Raw genomic sequence first — 19,291 nt, forward strand, 5'->3', positions numbered from 1 at the left:
CATAGGGGCATGATACGACATGTACCTTGCTCGTAGAGATGAAGAGGCATGTGTTGTATGAGCCAGTGTCATCCTTAGCAATCTATTGCTTTTTAGGTCTCAATGCACCCAGGCATTTTAATGTTTATGTTGAGGGTCAAAATGAGTCATATTTTGCTCCTAGATGACTTGCAGAATAAATTTATTTTCGAAATTTCCCAAACTCTTATTTTGTTTGTTTTATTATACTTAATAAACCATTGCAGGAAACAATGCAAAACAATTTGTGATGGAACTAAAGGTGAGGTTTAACTTTAAAAAAAAATTACTTTCCTCGAGGTTACTTTGTATAGATTTCATTATTTTTCTGATAGTAGGCTCGTATGTCCCATGTAGATAATATTTTAAGTATTCTTTTCAATTATTTCTGCACCACAGATAGTTCTATTGTATTGAATATTTAGTATTTATACCATAATTTTGGAAATAAAAGATAACAGAAACTGTGTATGATGTATTAAAAAGAAAATATGAACTGCAGTAGATTAAAGTCAGCAAACAGTAAAATTTGTATGGTTTCCTTTTGTCTAGTTTGGTGGTATGAAAGAAGGAGACTTCATCGTTGCCATAAGTGATCGAGATGTGAAGTGGTCGGCCCATGAAGAAGTCGTGAAACTCATCAAGCTTGCAGGAGACACACTCAGTTTGAAGTTGGTCACACCTATGGATAAAAGTTATCTTAAGGTTTGTAAAATACAGTAGAATCTCGTTATAAAGTACATCAATAAAGCCCCAACTTTTATACTTAGTAATGAAAGTACTTTATTCTGAAAGTCTATATATTTACCTTTAAAACGTAGTATTTTTGAATTTTTTAAAATAATGTAGTAGGGGATCAAATGTTACATTGGCTTGGAAGCAAATATTTGTAAAACAACCTGCATAATTTAACATTGAATTTTCTATTACGTATATAAGTTAAAATATAATTTTTATTTAACGTTTGTATCTGCGTTATAAAAACTTTTAAAACGTGCTCTACAAATAACCAAAAGCTGGCGCAACTAATAACAATTGCCTTGAAGAGGGGCGAGACAACAATCGATTGTTTAGATCGTCTCGTGCACTAAAGTGTGTGTTCCATGGAGGAGGAAGAATGGCACGTTATACTGTACTATGATTCTATGAATCGTTGAGACATTGTTTGTTTACGTTTTATAGTTGTTAACGATTCTTGAAAGCGATAAAAATTAATCATTACGTGCATTTATATTAAAGAACTCCTGCGCAAAAAACAATTATGTAAAATTTTCCTCATAACTGGACAAGAATGGTCGTTGTATTGAAAGGTAGGAGACGTTTTTAATGTTAAAGTGAAATATTTTTACATTGTTTACATTGGTGTTTTGAGCGGGAATTTAAAATCATACGTTGAACTGAAAGATACGTTATTCTGAAGTACGTTGTAACAGAATTTCACTGTATTTGGAACGGAAATCATTCTGGCAGACCACATTTCCATCAGAAATTTCAAATTAAAAAATTTGTGAGATATAAACTCCCACTGAAGTGTAATAATTACTTATGATTTTATCTGTAACATAAGTCTTGTTCCCCATTCAACTGGAAATAGATTATAAGTGATTATGCATTTGTAAATTCCTGTCAGAATTTCCAAATGTTATATCATAGTATAATTTTATTTTGAATTTTTTTGTAAACCCTCTTGCAACCAGTGATTCAGTGCATAGGTATTATGGTTTTTTCCCCCTTGAATTACTAAACTCCACATAGTAAGAAGTGTCCATTCAATTTAATAAATATGATATAAAAAAATGGAGTTTGTACTTATGTATGAGCATTAGAAGTTATACTTACTTAGAGTTATAAAAAATAAACTTAAAATTTTAATGAAAATAATCAATAGAAATAAACTAATAAAACAACTGGAGTGGTATTACAAATGTAGTTGGTAAAGTTTAAATTCAGTCATATTAAAACATTAAAATAAATATTAGTATTAATATAAGGTAAATATGTACAGTCGCGGTAGATGCCAAAAAAAATGCTAAAAATCCGAAAACACTTTTATTCTGTGCTCTTTCACTTCCTCTTTTCAAATCAACCGGCGGAGATAAAAAATTCCAACTACTTTCGGAGATATCAAATTTTTTAATTTTCATCACAATACCTGCGTATTCATGCGGAAAAAAATGCTAACAATCCGAAAATACTTTTATTCTATGCTCTTTCACTTCCTCTTTTCAAATCAACTGGCGGAGATAAGAAATTCCAAATACTTTATGAGATATCGAATTTTTTAATTTAGCAATACAACACCCGTTTAACCCTTCGAACGTCGCCATTTTTTATTTTGATGTGTGTTAGTGAATGCGTAATAAATAAAATGGTCGATTAGGTCAGGTCAGTTACATTATAAATACTTTCAAACTAAGCGGACATTAAAAATAATGTGAATTTAATTTAATGGTTCTTTAGTTTTAAATTATTTATAATGTAACTGACCTGACCTAACAAAACCCGGACAAATGATGAACATTAACAACTCACGTAATTTTTTTTTTTACTTATTACTTGCGCAACAATATCCAAATAAAAAAATAATACTTTAAAATTAGAAACGTTAAAAACTCACCTAAGTTGGAGGCGGGTACATTTCCTTTGCCACTATAAGGAAATGATGTAGTCGTTCATGGCAGAAGTTGACAGATTAATTAAACATCATATTGAACAATAAATGAATAAATAATCACGTATTGGTTCATTTGAATACTGAGCAATCACGGAATAAATAATCACCTATTGGTTCATTTGAATACTGGCCAATCACGGAACAGTCACGTGACAAAATTGTCCAATAAGAAACCTGATACTCGTAAACAAGAAATCTTATTATCTATGACAAGAAACAATGGTAATCGCCGCATACTACGCAGGTATTGTGATGAAAATTAAAAAATTTGATATCTCCTAAAGTATTTGAAATTTCTTACCTCCGCCGGTTGATTTGAAAAGAGGAAGTGAAAGAGCACAGAATAAAAGTATTTTTAGATTTTTAGCATTTTTTTTTGGCATCTACCGCAACTCTACATATGATGAAATTTAAAAATTCGATATCTCCTAAAGTATTTGGAATTTCTTACCTCTGCCGGTTGATTTGAAAAGAGGAAGTGAAAGGGCACAGAATAAAAGTATTTTCAGATTTTTAGCATTTTTTTTGGCATCTACCGCGACTGTACATATTTACCTAATATAAACAAGTGTAGAAAACTAATTATTTAATTTAGTAAGATAATCTAAATAAATTATAATTAATAATAAAATTAAATATGCTAAATGTTTATTCTAATTAATTTGTTTTAATTATTTATAAAAAATAATTAAATCGTTTATAATGCAGATAAATATTACAACAGGAACATAACCTCACAAACACTCCTATGATAAAACAGCCCGGAGACTTCTAAACTGTCCACAGGACAATGGACAATGGAAGCTTAAAAGCGACTTGACATTGTTATATATAGGGGAAAATAACCTCACTTACATAAATAGACATATAAAAAAAAATAAAATTTTTTAAAAAACCCATAACTTATGTAAACGTTGTAGAGGAACTTCGGGTATTGTGGACCCCCCTTTTGTTTTTTTGTTGTATTTCAGTATCTGTATAAGATAATTACATCTGTCTATTCAATATGACAGCGTGGTATGTAAGGGTAACGAAAATATGGAACCTACTAATTTCACTCAGGATGTTGGCTTTATATAGTCATATATAAAAAAGTATGCAAAGGTCCACTTTACCCGAACAGTGTGGGTAAAGTGGAACCATGGGTCCACTTTACCCATCCGAAATTATTAAAACTTTTAAACAAAGATTACTTTTTAATTTTTATAAGTATACAGTGGGTACATGTTTCAGAGACAAAGAAGTTATTAATAGTGAAGTTTAGCAGAATAATAGTGCACATATTTACTAAAATATTCTAAATGTCTTATTTGGACACTGGAAACAGTCTAGACTACATGATTGTAATAAGGATGCACTAACCACATACGTGTAGCCCTATGTCAGTAGATATATGTCCTAAAGTGGTGGATTAGGTTTTGCAAATATCACATACGAAATGCACAGTTTAATTGTCAGCACATTCTTCGTGACTCCAGTCCAAACACTCCAAACACTGAACCCACTTTTCCCCAGCTCTGTCATCAGAAAACTTTCCAGAGCAATAGATACAAGTAGCATCAGTTTCGTCAAATGTATTACGCTCAACTGATTGCTTTGTATCCATAGTCTTCCCAGATAGCTGTTTATTTAGGCTATTCTTTTTTTTTTCCATTTGGCTGAAATGGCCGGATTTTTTTGGCAGCTCGTTTACGACTTTCTTGAAGGCTGATTTTGAAAGGAGATGATGTAATAACACATGCCGCTCCTCTTGGCCTACCTCTTGTTGTTGCTGCTTTAGTGATTACTGGAGATGGTGAAATGTCACTAGGGTCTACTGAAAATGCAGTTCCTCCCGGTGGTGATTTGGGACGCGGACTCTGAAGAAGTGTTGAAGGCTCTTCAATGACTGAAGAATTGTTAGGGCTGACATTTCGAAGTAGTGGAAAAGCTTCATCGGCAGCAGAAGATGTGTTTGGTTGTATATTCTGAGCTTCAGATGAAGATGTGTCTGCTACATCTTGTAAAGGTGACTGATTACCCCCTGATATTTCTGGGCTTGCTGTAACTGTACCTTCCTGAACCGCCCTGTAACCCCAATATTCCGAAGAAGCAAAATCAGCATCTGAAAATATGTTCCTGTTAATTGGGTATATTCCTGTCTTGCGGAAACCGACAGCATTTTCACCGGTTTGTGCTTTCAGATAAGCTTTCCCAAAGAGTTCAGTTATGTCAAAATGTGTCACAGCTCTGCCTGTTATCCTCAAGAACATACGCACTTCTTCACTATAATAATGTTTCAGAACACCCATGAATGTTTTATCAAGGGGTTGAAGTTTATGTGTGCTGTGTGGTGGCAAGCAAATCGTGGTGACTTTTTTCGTTCTGGCTTTGTCTATAACTTCTAGATTCCTGGTATGGCTGAAATGTCCGTCCAAAATGAGGAGAACAGGATCAGAGCATGTAGGTTTGGTACTATACACAAAGTGATCAAACCATTCACTGAAAATGTCACTGTTGATCCATCCAGAAGGGTGGCAGGTAAATACACAACCTGGAGGAGCACCTTTTGTAAGATGTTGACTGAAGTTTTTTCTTGGGAACACTAGCATAGGTGGTACATAACTCCCACCAGCACTCATGCATACTATCACAGTGATAAGTGAACCTCGTTCGGCTGATGAAATTGATCCAATCTGGCGTTTACCTTTTAAAGAAATCACTTTAGGTATTTTGCTGGCTAGAACAGACAATCCACTTTCATCTACATTGTAGATTCTAGTTGGAGGGAAGTTCGTTTTGTCACATTCTCTTTCCAAAATATCAAAAAAGTTTCCAACACTAGTTTTATTGAACCCCTTGGCTCTGGCTATTGATGTTCCTAAAGGAGTTCGCAATGTGATAATATTTTTATGTCGCCTTAGAAAGCCATATAACCAGTCCTTTCCAGCAGCCCCCCTGAGTTCAGAAAACCTGTGTTCAATATTATTTTTTTCCGCTAACTGGTAGGCAAGCCTCCTTACATCTTGCATAGTTAAACCAAATAATTTAGCTTCCATAAACAACAAATACTCAACTAGCTGTTGTTCCATTCTGGGACTAAATATTGGTTTCCTACCTGATGTTGTAAGAATGGATTCTGTTGTGTATGTAGGGTAATTGTGGACTGGTGACAAATGTGGTGTGTTGGCACCACTGTTTAGGAGGCGGAGTTGGTGTGCTTGTTGTGTGGAAGACAGTTGAGTGAGGATGCATGATGGCGTTCGTTATGTATCGTGTTGTGTTGTAAACTGGCAAATAAATACCTACAATAAGGAATAAAATGTGTAACAGTAAACTCAACATCTGGCGACGAGGATGGGATTGAAGTGCCCCAGTGCTTAATGCATGCGTCGGTTCGCCCTAGTATTTAATTAACGAGTCGTTATATCGGCATCTCCGCAATGGCTTCTTTGTTAGGCAACATAGAAGAATTTGATGTGGCAAATCCGCAAGGTTGGGATGCCTATGCAGAGCGTCTTGAGTTTTACATGCAAGCAAACGAGGTTATAGGCGAAGAGAAGAAACGTGCAGTGCTTCTTAGTGTGTGCGGTCCGAAAACGTATGCGGTAGTAAGATCGCTTAATTCTCCAGCTTCTGTGGCCTCCACATCATATGCAGATATTATGAAAATTTTGAAAAATCATTTCTCCCCTAGGCCGTCGGAGATTTACCAACGGTTCAAATTTCATCGTCGCGATCAAAAGGACGATGAAAGTGTAGCAGAGTACATTGCAGAATTGCGTAGGCTAGCAGAACACTGCAACTTCGGCGCTAATTTGGACCTAACTCTCAGAGATCGATTTGTGTGCGGGATGAAGGACGAGACAGTGCAACGTCGGCTATTAGCAGAAACGGCATTGACATTCGCACAGGCACAGGAGAAAGCCCTTGTTGCGGAGGCAGCAAACCAAAATACCAGAGACATCCGGGGGGCTGTGTCCAAGCCGGTGTACACTGACTACGTAGGGCAAGAAGCACCACAGGGTAATGGGGTGCAACAAGCAGCGGGGGTCGACAGGGTGAGCAAGGTTAAGCAACCTCCCAGATACAATCAAGGGGTAAGATGTACTGGATGTGGTGGACAACATTTACGAGCTGCTTGTCGGTTCAGGAACGTGGAATGCTATTTTTGCAAACGGCCTGGCCATCTGGAAAAGGTATGTAGACAGAAGGTACGTGAGATGAACTCTAAGGGTAATGTTCACACAGTGGAGGAAGTCCCGGAGGTGCAGTTGGGCACAGTGACAGGTAGTACTGAACCAGATATTTACAACTTATGGAAGATAACAGCAGCAGGATGTGAGGAATTGTGCACAACTGTATTAATAGATGGTCAGGCTGTTGAAATGGAATTAGACACAGGGGCTGCGGTGTCAATTATAGATGAATTGACTTTCCAGGCAATTTATGCAAACAGAAAACCTGCACTGTCTAGAACCACTTGTGTGCTGTATGACTATAGCAAAAATTCTATTGAGACATTAGGCTCGTGCAGGGTTCAGGTGACATATGGTGGGCGGAGGTGCATGCTTCCATTGATAGTTTCCAAGGGGCGTCATCGCTCTCTGTTGGGCCGAAACTGGATGCAACCGTTAGGGATTGAAGTGAAGGGGGTGTTAAAAGTAACGGGGGTGCTATCAGAGTTAGTCTCAGAATTTCCCGAGGTATTTAGTGAAGAATTGGGCGAATTTAAGGGACAACCTATAAGATTCCAACTAGACTCTAGTGTGGCTCCGGTGAGGTTAAAACCTCGTGCAGTACCATACGCCCTGCTACCGAAAATTGAAAAAGAACTGGAAAGATTAGTAACACAAGGGGTATATACGCCGGTCACGTACTCAGACTGGGCCACACCCATTGTTCCAGTCTTGAAGCCAAATGGTGATGTGCGAATATGCGCTGATTATAAAAGCACATTGAATAAGGCATTGAAGGAGGATCTATATCCTGTTCCACCAATCAGCCAACTGCTTGCAAAACTATGTGGAGGCAAAGTATTTGCAAAAATTGATTTGGCACAAGCATTCCAACAGTTACGAGTGGATGAGAGTGCGGCAGCAGCGCAAACTATCATCACACATAAGGGGGCATTCAAAGTAAATCGTCTGCAATTTGGGGTGCGAGTAGCACCAGGGAAGTTTCAACGATTCATGGAAGACCTACTGGCGGGGCTAGAGAACGTCGTGCCGTACTTTGATGATGTACTAGTGAAGGGCACATCCATGGAAGAGTTGCTCATCAATGTGCGACAGGTACTACAGCGTTTCAGAGATGCTGGTATACATGTCAAGGCAGAGAAATGTGTGCTGGGGGCTTCAGAAGTTACATTTCTAGGCTATGTGGTGGATCAACATGGGTTACGGCCCACCCCCGACAAGGTGCAGTCCATTCACGATGCACCAACACCAGCAAACAGAGATGAATTACAGGCATATCTAGGTCTTCTTAATTTTTACCATGCATTTCTGTTGGATAAGGCTAGTGTAGCAGAACCTTTGCATCAGCTTTTGAAGAAAGACGCTCGCTGGGAATGGACCACGGTGCAGGATGCAGCTTTTGCGGCTACAAAGGCTCTGTTAACCTCAAACTCTTTACTAGCTCACTACGACCCACAAAAGCCACTTATATTAACGTGTGATGCATCTCAGTATGGAATTGGAGCTGTTCTTAGCCAACCGAATAATCAGGGGGAAGAAGTGCCAATTTGCTATTATTCACGAACCATGACGTCAACAGAGCGGAAGTATGCCCAAATTGACAAGGAGGCTTTAAGCATTATAGCGGGGGTCAAGAAGTTCCATAATTATGTTTATGGTCGGCAGTTTGAAATACGCACTGATCACAAACCATTATTAGGACTGTTCACGACCGATAAAGTCACACCAAACATAATCTCGCCCCGAATGCTTCGCTGGAGTGTAATACTAAGTGGGTACGATTTTGTGTTGGTGTACAAGCCAGGATCTAGTATTGCGAATGCGGATGGCCTCAGTCGGCTACCAAGAGCAACCCCAGAGATGGAGGTACCAGCACCCATGGAAGTGCTGCTTCTGGAAGTGTTAGACACTCCCCCCCTCAGGGCACATCACATTGCAGGTATGACTAGGAAAGATCCCATTCTATCTAGAGTTTGTTCGTGGGTGGGAACTCGTTGGCCAAGTGACAAGTTAGGGGAAGAATTCCAGCCATATGTGAGGCGGCAGCATGAGCTATCACTGCACCGTGGATGTTTGCTGTGGGGATCGAGGGTAGTCATCCCAAGTGAGGGCCGAAATCCCCTTCTGCGAACTTTACATGCTTGTCACCAGGGAGTAGTAAGAACAAAGGCATTGGCTCGCAGTTATGTGTGGTGGCCAGGACTGGACAAGGAAATCGAAGAAATGGTACAGCAATGCGAGGTTTGTCAGTCCACGCGCCATGCGCCACCAAGGGCCCCAAACCACCCCTGGGAATGGACCAGGCAACCATGGTCACGCCTACATGTAGATTTTGCTGGCCCTGTTCAGGGGCAGGTGTTTCTGGTCGTCGTTGACTCGTATTCTAAATGGCTAGAGGTGCTTCCAGTGCCATCCACAGATGCTAGAAGCGTTATCACAGCAATGAGGTCTTTGATGGCTACCCATGGAATTCCAGACACGATTGTGAGTGACAATGGAACAGCATTCAGTTCGGCGGCATTCACTACCTTTGCAGATAACAATGGGATCAGGCTTATTAAAGTTGCCCCGTACCATCCATCATCCAACGGACAAGCAGAAAGGATGGTACAGTCGGCAAAAGAGATGTTGAAGCGGATGAGCGGCAGTGACCTTTCACAGCGTTTAGCTCGGATGCTGATAACACAACATGTAACACCTACAGCAGTTACAGGGACAAGTCCAGCGGAACTGCTGATGGGGCGTCGGCTAAGAACATGCTTGGATAAAGTGCACCCAGATCTGGCAGAGGACATGAAGCAAAGACAAGAAGACAGCATGACTACATCTCCACCAAGGAAGTTCAGGCCACAGGACCTGGTGTACGTCAGAAACATGGGGCGTGGGCAGAAATGGTTGCCTGCTAGAATCATTGAAGTAACCGGTCCATTATCATACAAGGTAATCACCAATGATGGGGTGTTGATGAGGCGGCACATTGACCAGTTACGGTCCAGACATGCCCACCCTCCGGAAGAAGCCATAGAAATGACCCCATATGCAGGCAGTGAAGTAAGGTCACCAATGGCAGTAGAGGAAGAAAAGGACCAGGCCGTACAAGGCCAGGGAGCGGAGGAGAGAGCAAGTCAGGACCTACCACCACCGTCTCCAGGTGAAGAAGCAGACTTCAAAGGGTTTTCGCCAAGAGTACCCATGGCTGCAGAACAACAAAGCACCTTCCAGTCTCCACTAGCTGCAAGGGAAACAAGCGAAGCTCGTACACCAAAACGGACCAGACCGGCCAGAGAATCTGTTAAGCCAGGCTGGATGAAGGACTGTGTCATGTAAAAGGGGAGGGGTGTTGTGTATGTAGGGTAATTGTGGACTGGTGACAAATGTGGTGTGTTGGCACCACTGTTTAGGAGGCGGAGTTGGTGTGCTTGTTGTGTGGAAGACAGTTGAGTGAGGATGCATGATGGCGTTCGTTATGTATCGTGTTGTGTTGTAAACTGGCAAATAAATACCTACAATAAGGAATAAAATGTGTAACAGTAAACTCAACAGATTCATCAGGAGATTTGTCAATCATATTGACATATCTTCTTAGAGATGTTTTAGGCACATTGAACATTTTTTGCGCTTTATTCAAGCCCATATCTTTTTTACGAACAGCATGAACAGCAGCAATCATGGACTGTTGACTCCATGTTTTCAATCTCTTTCTTGACACACCCACTTTTTCTGTCTGTGTTGACATCTGCAACAAACCAAAAAACTTTTCTATATACATTATAAAAAAATGAGTAAAGTGGTATTCACGATACAGCGAATTTTCACAGCGTTGCGTTGAAATTTAAATTAACCAATCAGCGAGTAGCATTTAAATAAAAGCTTCTCACTGATTGGCTTTTACTAACTTCCGTCGCTACTCTAAGCAAAATTTGATGTATCGTGAATCCTACCTAAAGTAAAAATTAACTTTAAAAAAACCTGTATGTTACGTAAAGTATGGCGGGTAAAGTGGACCGGTACCACTTTACCCGCACCTCGTAGGTCCACTTTAGCCGACCTACGCCATTGTTATTCGAATGGAATTGTTATCGAAACTACTTACGTGCTGACCATTTCCAACACCTACCATTAACACGGACTCCTTTATCGTTACTTTCAAATATTATACATAATTTATTTACCTTAATTATTTCAACACGTTACACAGACATACATACCTGCAAAAACTTTTATATCTTGGTTTTTCGTCACCGTAACGTAACCTGCGGAGATCGATATGCACGCACGCTTTCAACAGTCTAAGTAACTGAGCTTCTGTGGCAGATTAGTTCTTGTGATTCTTCCTAGGTTGCAGCACATACACTAAGTTTGACAGCGTGGGTCCACTTTAACCGATGGGTCCACAATACCCGAAGTTCCTCTAATGGAAAAAGAATTAAATAATTTTTTGGAAAAACGCCGACTAAAAGTAAGTAACGGAAGATATATATAAAAAGCCTTTTAAAACGGGTTAATTTGTCGCAGAGTCTGTCATATAAACAACTAATTATTACTTTTCTTAGTGCTTCCTCTCTTTATTTACCTATTGGTTTTTCATAGAGAAAGACACGTTAATAATATGAAATATAGGTACTGCACATATTCACATATGTATTAATATTATGAACAAACCCAAGGAAATCTGTTGGGGCTATCATATTTTTTGTTATAAATGTTTTGCAGCGGCAAAAATCGGCACATCCAGCCAAAATATTATCAGTATTTTAACTAATCATCTAATAAGCAGAAAAGTATAGCACAGCTATAGTTTGTACATGCATATATGCACACACATACACCCATTTATGTACAACACACTCATACAAACTTGTATTACAGATTAACTATAATCTCATTAAACATTTACACGAAGATACGGAACATACTGTAACTGACTTGTACATAATGAAGCCTACTTGCTGGATATATATGTGACAGCCTGCATTTCGTAAGATTTTCCTTGTGAATATCAGACAGTTTCTCATGCCTGAAAACAATATTGCTATATTTATAAAAATATTACCATTCTGATTTTACTACACTCTGCACATTACCATCAAATTATGCAGCTGTATATTGTTAGTATTGCTTTCTATAACTGTAACAACTTGTATAATAGGTTCATTGATCAGGCTCAAAATTGACGTTGACAAAATAATATCACTGCGGGGAGAGATGCCTGCCGTCAACGATTATGGCAGCCCTGACGGATTTTCTTGGGTTTGTCATTATTCTAATAGGTAGGTGAATATGTGCAGTACCTATATTTAATATTATTAATATGTCCATCCCTACTAAAAACAAATAGGTGCATAAAGGGAGGAAGCACTAAGAAAAGTCATAATTAGTTGTTTATATGACAGACTTTGCCAAAAATTAAACTGTTTTAAATTGCTTTTTAATTTATCTTCTGTTACTTACTTCCTTTTAGTCTGGGTTTTTTCAAAATTTTGTTTAATTCTTTTTCCATTAAAACGTTTACATTCTTCATGGGTGTTTTTCAAAATTTTTAATTATGTTTTTTATTTTAAACATTTTATCGTATTCATAGGTTAGTGTCTAAATATCTCTCTATTTATCTGTCCTTCTGTAACCCCCGTGAGGCTGACACCATTTTGTTGAGAGTGATGTTTAAAATTGTGATATCATTTTAGATATCGCAAACTGCAACTGTTTTATATTTTTTTGTAAGAATAAATAATTGTTGGAAGTACGTAATAACAATTAATAATAGAGCTGTACCGATTCACAAAATTTTGCCAATATGCTGATATGTCGATACAACTGTTACCGATTCACCAATTCCGAACCAATACAGGAGAAAACACATTTTGTTAAAAAATTATCATTGTATTACTACATTACTCAAATAACTCATTCTTAAAAACAATCCAAATTGAAAGAGAATTAATTTTTAAATTTTCGAAACTTTTTGGCTTAGAACCCCCCCACCACCCTCCTCCTTTGCAATAGATAGGGGCAGTTGACTTCGGTCAAATTTCCCACCATGGCCCTGACTCATGAATATACAACAAATTTCCCACTATGCCCCTGACTCATGGATATATAAAAAGCAAGGTTATTGCCCATAGCAGGAAAGTAGTGGTTTTTCACACCTATGCCCCTTCCCTCTTCTCTTTTCGGGTTATAGTAATAAAATTGTTGTATAGTCTTCCGGATTACACATACTTGCAAAGTTTCAAATATATATTAACATAATTTAATCATCCCAACTTTCAAAACATCGGGAGCAAATAACCTCTCCCCTAGGGGGAGGGGGGGGGGGTCGGGTCTGATGACCACGAATGGCTTGGAAACACATCAAATTGAAAGAGAATCAATTTTTAAAATTTTCAAAATTTTTGGGCTTTTCCCCCTTCCCCCCAAATTGATGGGGGCAGTCAACCTCTGGCAAATTTCCCACTGTGCCCTGGATTCATGGATATACAAAAAGCATTGTTATTGCTCATAGCATGAAAGTAGTGGTTTTTTGTTCATATGCCTTTAACCCCACCCCTCTTCAATCCTCTGTTCATAGTCATTGAATGATTGTATTGTCAACTGGATTACATATACTTGCTAAGTTTCAAATAAATATGAAAATTAGAAGTAGGTTGAAATCGACTTTCAAGATTTGATTACTTAGTTAAGTTTAAAAAATATTTATTAAAGCGCCCTTTGGCGAGTTAACCCCGTAAAACCTATCAAGAACAATCGTCGATGAATCACTTACCTTTTACAGAAAACTGTATCTATTTCGGTCAAACCGTTTTGGAGATAAATGGGAACATATGTTTTTTGCACACACACACAAACAAACAAACAAACAAACAAACAACCTCTCACCCTAAACGCATATAACTTCTCCGTTCCATTGTGGGTAAAAAATAAGAGTTGAAAAAGTTTGTAAATACAATTGATATCACTAATATTCACAATAAATTAATTGTTTTTTAATGAAATGGACCTGTATTCAATATTAGTCACTAAAGTATATTATTCGAAAGCACATATATGTATATAATATTTAATTGTATGTAGCTTTTTTTCACCCTATCAATTTTTGTTGCATGCTGCATGCGCATTGTAAAAATTTATTCTCATCATATTTTCGTAATGCGCCTAAAGAAGTATAACTTCAAAATGTTTTTACTGAAATTAAGACGTGAACAAGAAAACTAAATGTGTTTGATTTTGGCATAGATAGTTTGCTTCACCATCTCCAGGAACTGCATTTTTGTATAAAAACATAAAAGAATTTTTTTTTTCATGATGTCACTAGACAAGGGATGCAGGTTTGTAGTCGGCGGAAGGTGCTGAAGGAGCGTGTGTTGCTTCCCCTGCAGCAGCCGAAGGGCGGGCCAAAGGGGTCGGTGTCCACGAGCAGCTCCAGCTCAGGGGTGTCCAGCGGCCAGCCCAGCCCGGCCGGCAGCCTCACCGGCAACAGCCACAAGAAGCTGACGTGGAACCCCTTCAGGAAGTCCGCCCACCACAAGGAGCACGGGCCGGACCACAGCGTCATCCTCCGGTGATGGGCGGAGCGTGCAGACAACGCTCCCCCCTCCCCTCACTTGCCGGTCAAGTTAGTCATCACGTTTGTGTGCTGGTCCGTGGCATCCCTACCTCCTTGGTTCCGTACTTGTCTTCGTAAAACATGCGATCGCATCTAGAACACCGAACACAGTTCATCGTGGTGTTTACTGTATTTATGAAGTCATTACCGACTGTCGCAAAGGAACATAAAACATGACGTATAGTGCCACCCTCATTTAGCATAGTACTCAAGAGGGGCTGTTTCCAGTTGTGACGAACCTGCTTGCCCCACACCCTTTCTTTCATTGGCCCTGTTTTAGCCACCTGGAGCAGTTGTGCAACGTGTAATGAACTACATTTTCTGCAAGTTCAAAAAAAAAGTTTTCAAACATAAAAGAGGCTATGTGGACTTGTGAATGTTGCAATGTATTTTTCTGGGGACATGTCAAGACTGTGGTACACCATGTGCTGTTTAAAGTTACCCGTAAATTAGTTTGTGAGCCCTTAATGATAGAAAAGTAATTGTGTTATATGTATATATATTATATAATTGTAGTTCTTAACAACTGTAAATTTTAAGAGCAATTTATGCAAGACAATTCACGGTAAATATTACGAGAGTTTATTTCTGTAACACACACACAGTGCTGTTTCTATATATTCTTTTTGTAAGAAAAAATTTATTTGATGAATTCTGAATTATTAATTTATTATTACTGCATTTTATAAATTTGAAAATAACTCAATTAATATTCAATGCAGCAAAATATTACTTTTGTTATTATTTTTAAAAGTTTTTTTTTTAAATAGGAAAATAGTATTGTTATTTAAAATCTATGACAATAGTTCATTTACTTTTTTTCCTTTCTGTTATTTGTTTCAATTAAGAAAACTATCTTCGAGATACCAAAGACTGATACAAATAAAAACACATAGTTTATGTATATATTTTTACAAAGTGCAACAATTTAATTGAATAAAACAGGGAATAAATGTGCTAATAAAGTGAACATTTTGATTAGGACTTTATACTATCTGAACTAGGAATAAGATTGATCTTTAGTCTTGAAATAAGTAAATTGGAAATTAACAATTATGTAGTACGAAAGCCAATAAGCAATAATTTTTTTTTAAAGTTACATTATAGAATAAATCTAGATTTGTAATTCTCGTGTAACAGAGAGTGTAATAATTATTTGTTCTTTATGTTTACATAAACAGTTTATAAATATGTAAGTATTATTTTTGAGAAAAGTGTAAATACATTGCATTGTAAAAACTTCTGCAGGGGCAGTTTGAAACAATAAACATGGAAAGACTCTAAAAATTTTTTGATATTCACATTCTCTAGATTCCATTGTATTTGCTAATTTTTTAAATTCCTTGATAAAAAAGGGTTTGAAAATTTCCTGTAATTTTTAAGGTATATATTACTTCTGGTGTAATACAGACAATATGAACAATTTTTAATTGGCTTCTGCCAGTATTTACTGCCAGAAAACCTATAAAACTTAAATTATTAATATCCTGTCTTACAACTGCAACAGTTTAGGACACAATTTTTTCAGATAACTATTTTAAAACGTTATATTTGACCAACTTTCATAAATATAATGAAATATCAAAAGGAAAGTCAGCGAAATTTATCAAGTGTCCAGACTAACTAAATACAAGATAATTTTATATAATAACATTAATTTTCCCATCTTAATTGTTTGAATTATAAGAAAAATGCTTTTTATTTATTAATTGACAAAGTTTTCATTGACTCAATGCATTAGATCCTTTTAAAAAAAATTCAAAAATAGATATATAAATTGGTATAAAAAATAGATACAAAAATTCAAACCAAACTTTTTTTAAATCTTATGTAATAAGTTGATACTCAAAGTTATTCATCATGGCATTGCTAGTTTATTTCTGAAAAAAAAAATTCTTTTTATGTCATCATGAGACTCATTCTACACCCAAGCAAAACTATCCACTGGTTTTGTTGAAAGTATCAACTACAAATTTATTGTTACTTCATGCAATGAGCCTTCCACTATAAATAATAATTTTAAATTATAAAGATAAAATATATTAAATATGCACTACAAAAAGTATTACATAAATTTCCCATTATGCTTGTTATTTCATTGACCTTATATTATTTATGAGAAAATATTAATTACATAAAGTTTCAAGAAAAATATTCTATAGGTTAATGCATTTTAAACTTATAATGGGACAGTATACTGACGTAAAGTACCCTCTTTAGTTTAAAATATTAAAATTAAATGTGTCCGTTTTGGTGATGACATTCAGCTTCCGGTAGTCCACACAAAATTTCATTTGGCCATCCTTCGCCACTAAAACAACTAGGAAAACCCAAGGACTCGCTGATGGTTCTATTACACCAACCTCAATCATACCCACGATCAACTTCTCTGCTTCTTCCTGGTTTGCTAGAGGCAGCCACCATGGTGCTTGTCAGATTGGCTCTACATCACCTTTGTTGATGCGATGGTAGACCAGGCTTGTTCTCCCAAGGTCAGTACCTCCTAAGTAAAAGACATCCTGGTTGCTTACAGGAAAAGCCGTTACTTCTTCTGTCTCTCCATCTTTTAGATTATTTCGGCATTGCCTTAGTAGATGTTCTAGATTTGGGTTCAGTGATGCACGTCATGGCTAATAGGTGAGGAAGACTCACACTGGCCTACCCAAGAGACTGGTTCGCAGCTAGCTATTGGGTCTCCCTGTTTAAGAACACATTGTTCAAGAATCAATGTTGGCCACCCTGACTGATAAAACCTCGCGGAACCTTACAATTCTTCGAGCGACCAGGAGTCTCTTCAATCCTAACTTCATATCTGGCTCTATCAGGTAATTCATGTTGCTCCTAAGGTCTCCCATAATCCTAGCTGCTATCATCTGCTCATTGCTGGAATTGAAACAGATTCACTAACTACAACTTATATTACAGGAACTTCTAATTAGTCGGGGGTAAACAAGGCCACCTCTTCATCTTTAATATGCAATTATTGTCCTTCCATGTCAATAACGAATCCGTATCTATTCATGATGTCCACTCCTAAAATTACCTCATCAGTGATATCAGCAACTAGAAAGGTCTGTGATAATGTCCAAGATCCAGTACTTACCTCCAAATCCAGCTGTCCATGCACAGGTGAAGTGTCTCCGGTGGCTGTGCGAACTATAGATGCAGATTCCCCTGTGTCAACAGTAAGTAAACACTGTCTGCCATTGATCCATCCATTAAGCAACAAACTGACATGGCCTCTACAAAACACAGATACAGGAAAAATCCTAGGGGCTACCATTTCCTGTAGAGCTGGCATGCACCCCCTCACATCAGCTACTGCTTATTTCCCTGTTTATCTTTCTGTTTCTCTTCCTGCTGTGATGTCTTCCTATAGATCAGTAGTCCCACTGGATATGTCCTAGTTCTTTGCAGAAGTAGCACTGCGGGCATCCTTCTACTCTTCTGATCTGGTTACTTGCTATACCTTCAGCAGCTTCTTCAATTCCCTGAGAAAGTCTACTTCATTAGTGGTGTTTCTGGCATGTGCTCCATTGTAGGATTCCAGTCCAGCTCTCCTTGTCCTGATGTTAGTGCTTCGTGAGGATCTGCATGCTGCCTCAATTTCCAGGGCATGGACCAAGGCTTCGCAGTTCTTCTTGTGTCGGGCCAAACAAAGAGTTTACTGAACCACTGCAAATCTGAGCCCATCTATAAAAGCACTAGTGGCTAGCTGCTGGTGAAACTCTGTTGGTGCTTCTGGGTAGGCGAGGTGCACGAGTCGCTCAACATCGGCTTCGAATTCTTGGAGTGTTTCTGAAGATTGTTGTTGAAGTGTCTTTAGGGCTGTTCTATACACCTTACCCATGTCTGTCTTCGTGGCATTCTTCATCTATTCGTGGCAGTTATCTATTTTGCTCTTCATTTTATTCTTTATATTTTATTGGAAATTATTCATTTTGCTCTTCATCTCTTCTTGGTTATTATCAAATTTATTTATCAACTCTTTTTGACATTTCTTCATTTCATTCTTCTTTTCCTCTTGGTTACTTTCATCTTATTATTCATATCCTCTTGACCTATCTTCATTTCCTCCTGATCCTTTTTCATTTCCTCTATTTTATGATTCATTTCGGCCAAGAAAGCCATTATGTTTTTAAGTTCGTCGGCCACCATCTTTCGCGTCAACTACTGTCTTATGACTCCACTGTAATTTCCCCTATGAGCCTACCTAAACCTCTACAAAACTAATGCTAACTTTACTACCACACTCAAAACTAACTACAGTTCTTTAACTCAATTCACAAATAACTAAATTTGAAATTTTTTTAAAATGTTAGTTAAAAATACTGTACACTAATTTTGTTAATTAGGGCTATCCCACTTATGATTCCAAAATTGTAACGACTTATGTGGGGAGAACTGGGTTCGTAAGGGATAGCCCAATTAAGTTTTATTACAGTTTTATTAATTACCAACTAATAATTTATATTACTAATAAATAATTATACTTAAAAATGTTTGATCACCAATCACTAGCACTTAAAAATGTTTATTCGCAAGTCACTCAATGTCTGTCAAGTTACACAGTTTGCACTCCTCACTGGAGCTAGGATCAACAGTGGTTCGCCCCTTACCTCGCGCCTGTCCACACACAGTCTCGCGCCACTCGGTCAGGGCCTGTGCAAGGTAAATTGGCGCCCTAGGCGAAAAACCTTAAACCCCCCCCTCTCCCGCACTCGCCGCCGGACACCCAAAAAAAATTGTCCTTGCCTCAAAATACATCACGTAAGCCTAAGATTTTGTCAACAATCAAATGTAAGCAGGCTTGTGTTT

The 19,291-nt window shown here is 37.8% G+C and overlaps 1 protein-coding gene across 4 annotated transcripts in view; it reads left to right on the forward strand.

Moving 5' to 3' along the window:
- The window catches only part of LOC134527958 (rhophilin-2), a 626,490-nt gene extending 610,730 nt beyond the window's left edge, over window positions 1-15,760 (forward strand). For all 4 annotated transcript variants that reach the window (XM_063361051.1, XM_063361053.1, XM_063361052.1 and 1 more), the window contains 2 exons: window positions 571-723; window positions 14,247-15,760. In XM_063361051.1, coding sequence (XP_063217121.1) covers window positions 571-723; window positions 14,247-14,432 — 339 coding nt within the window. In that variant the 3' untranslated portion in view covers window positions 14,433-15,760. The remainder of the gene's footprint in view (window positions 1-570; window positions 724-14,246) is intronic.
- Window positions 15,761-19,291: the final 3,531 nt, after the last annotated feature.

This window comes from Bacillus rossius, chromosome 1 (genome assembly GCF_032445375.1).
Source record: "Bacillus rossius redtenbacheri isolate Brsri chromosome 1, Brsri_v3, whole genome shotgun sequence".
Taxonomy (NCBI): Eukaryota; Metazoa; Arthropoda; class Insecta; order Phasmatodea; family Bacillidae; genus Bacillus; species Bacillus rossius.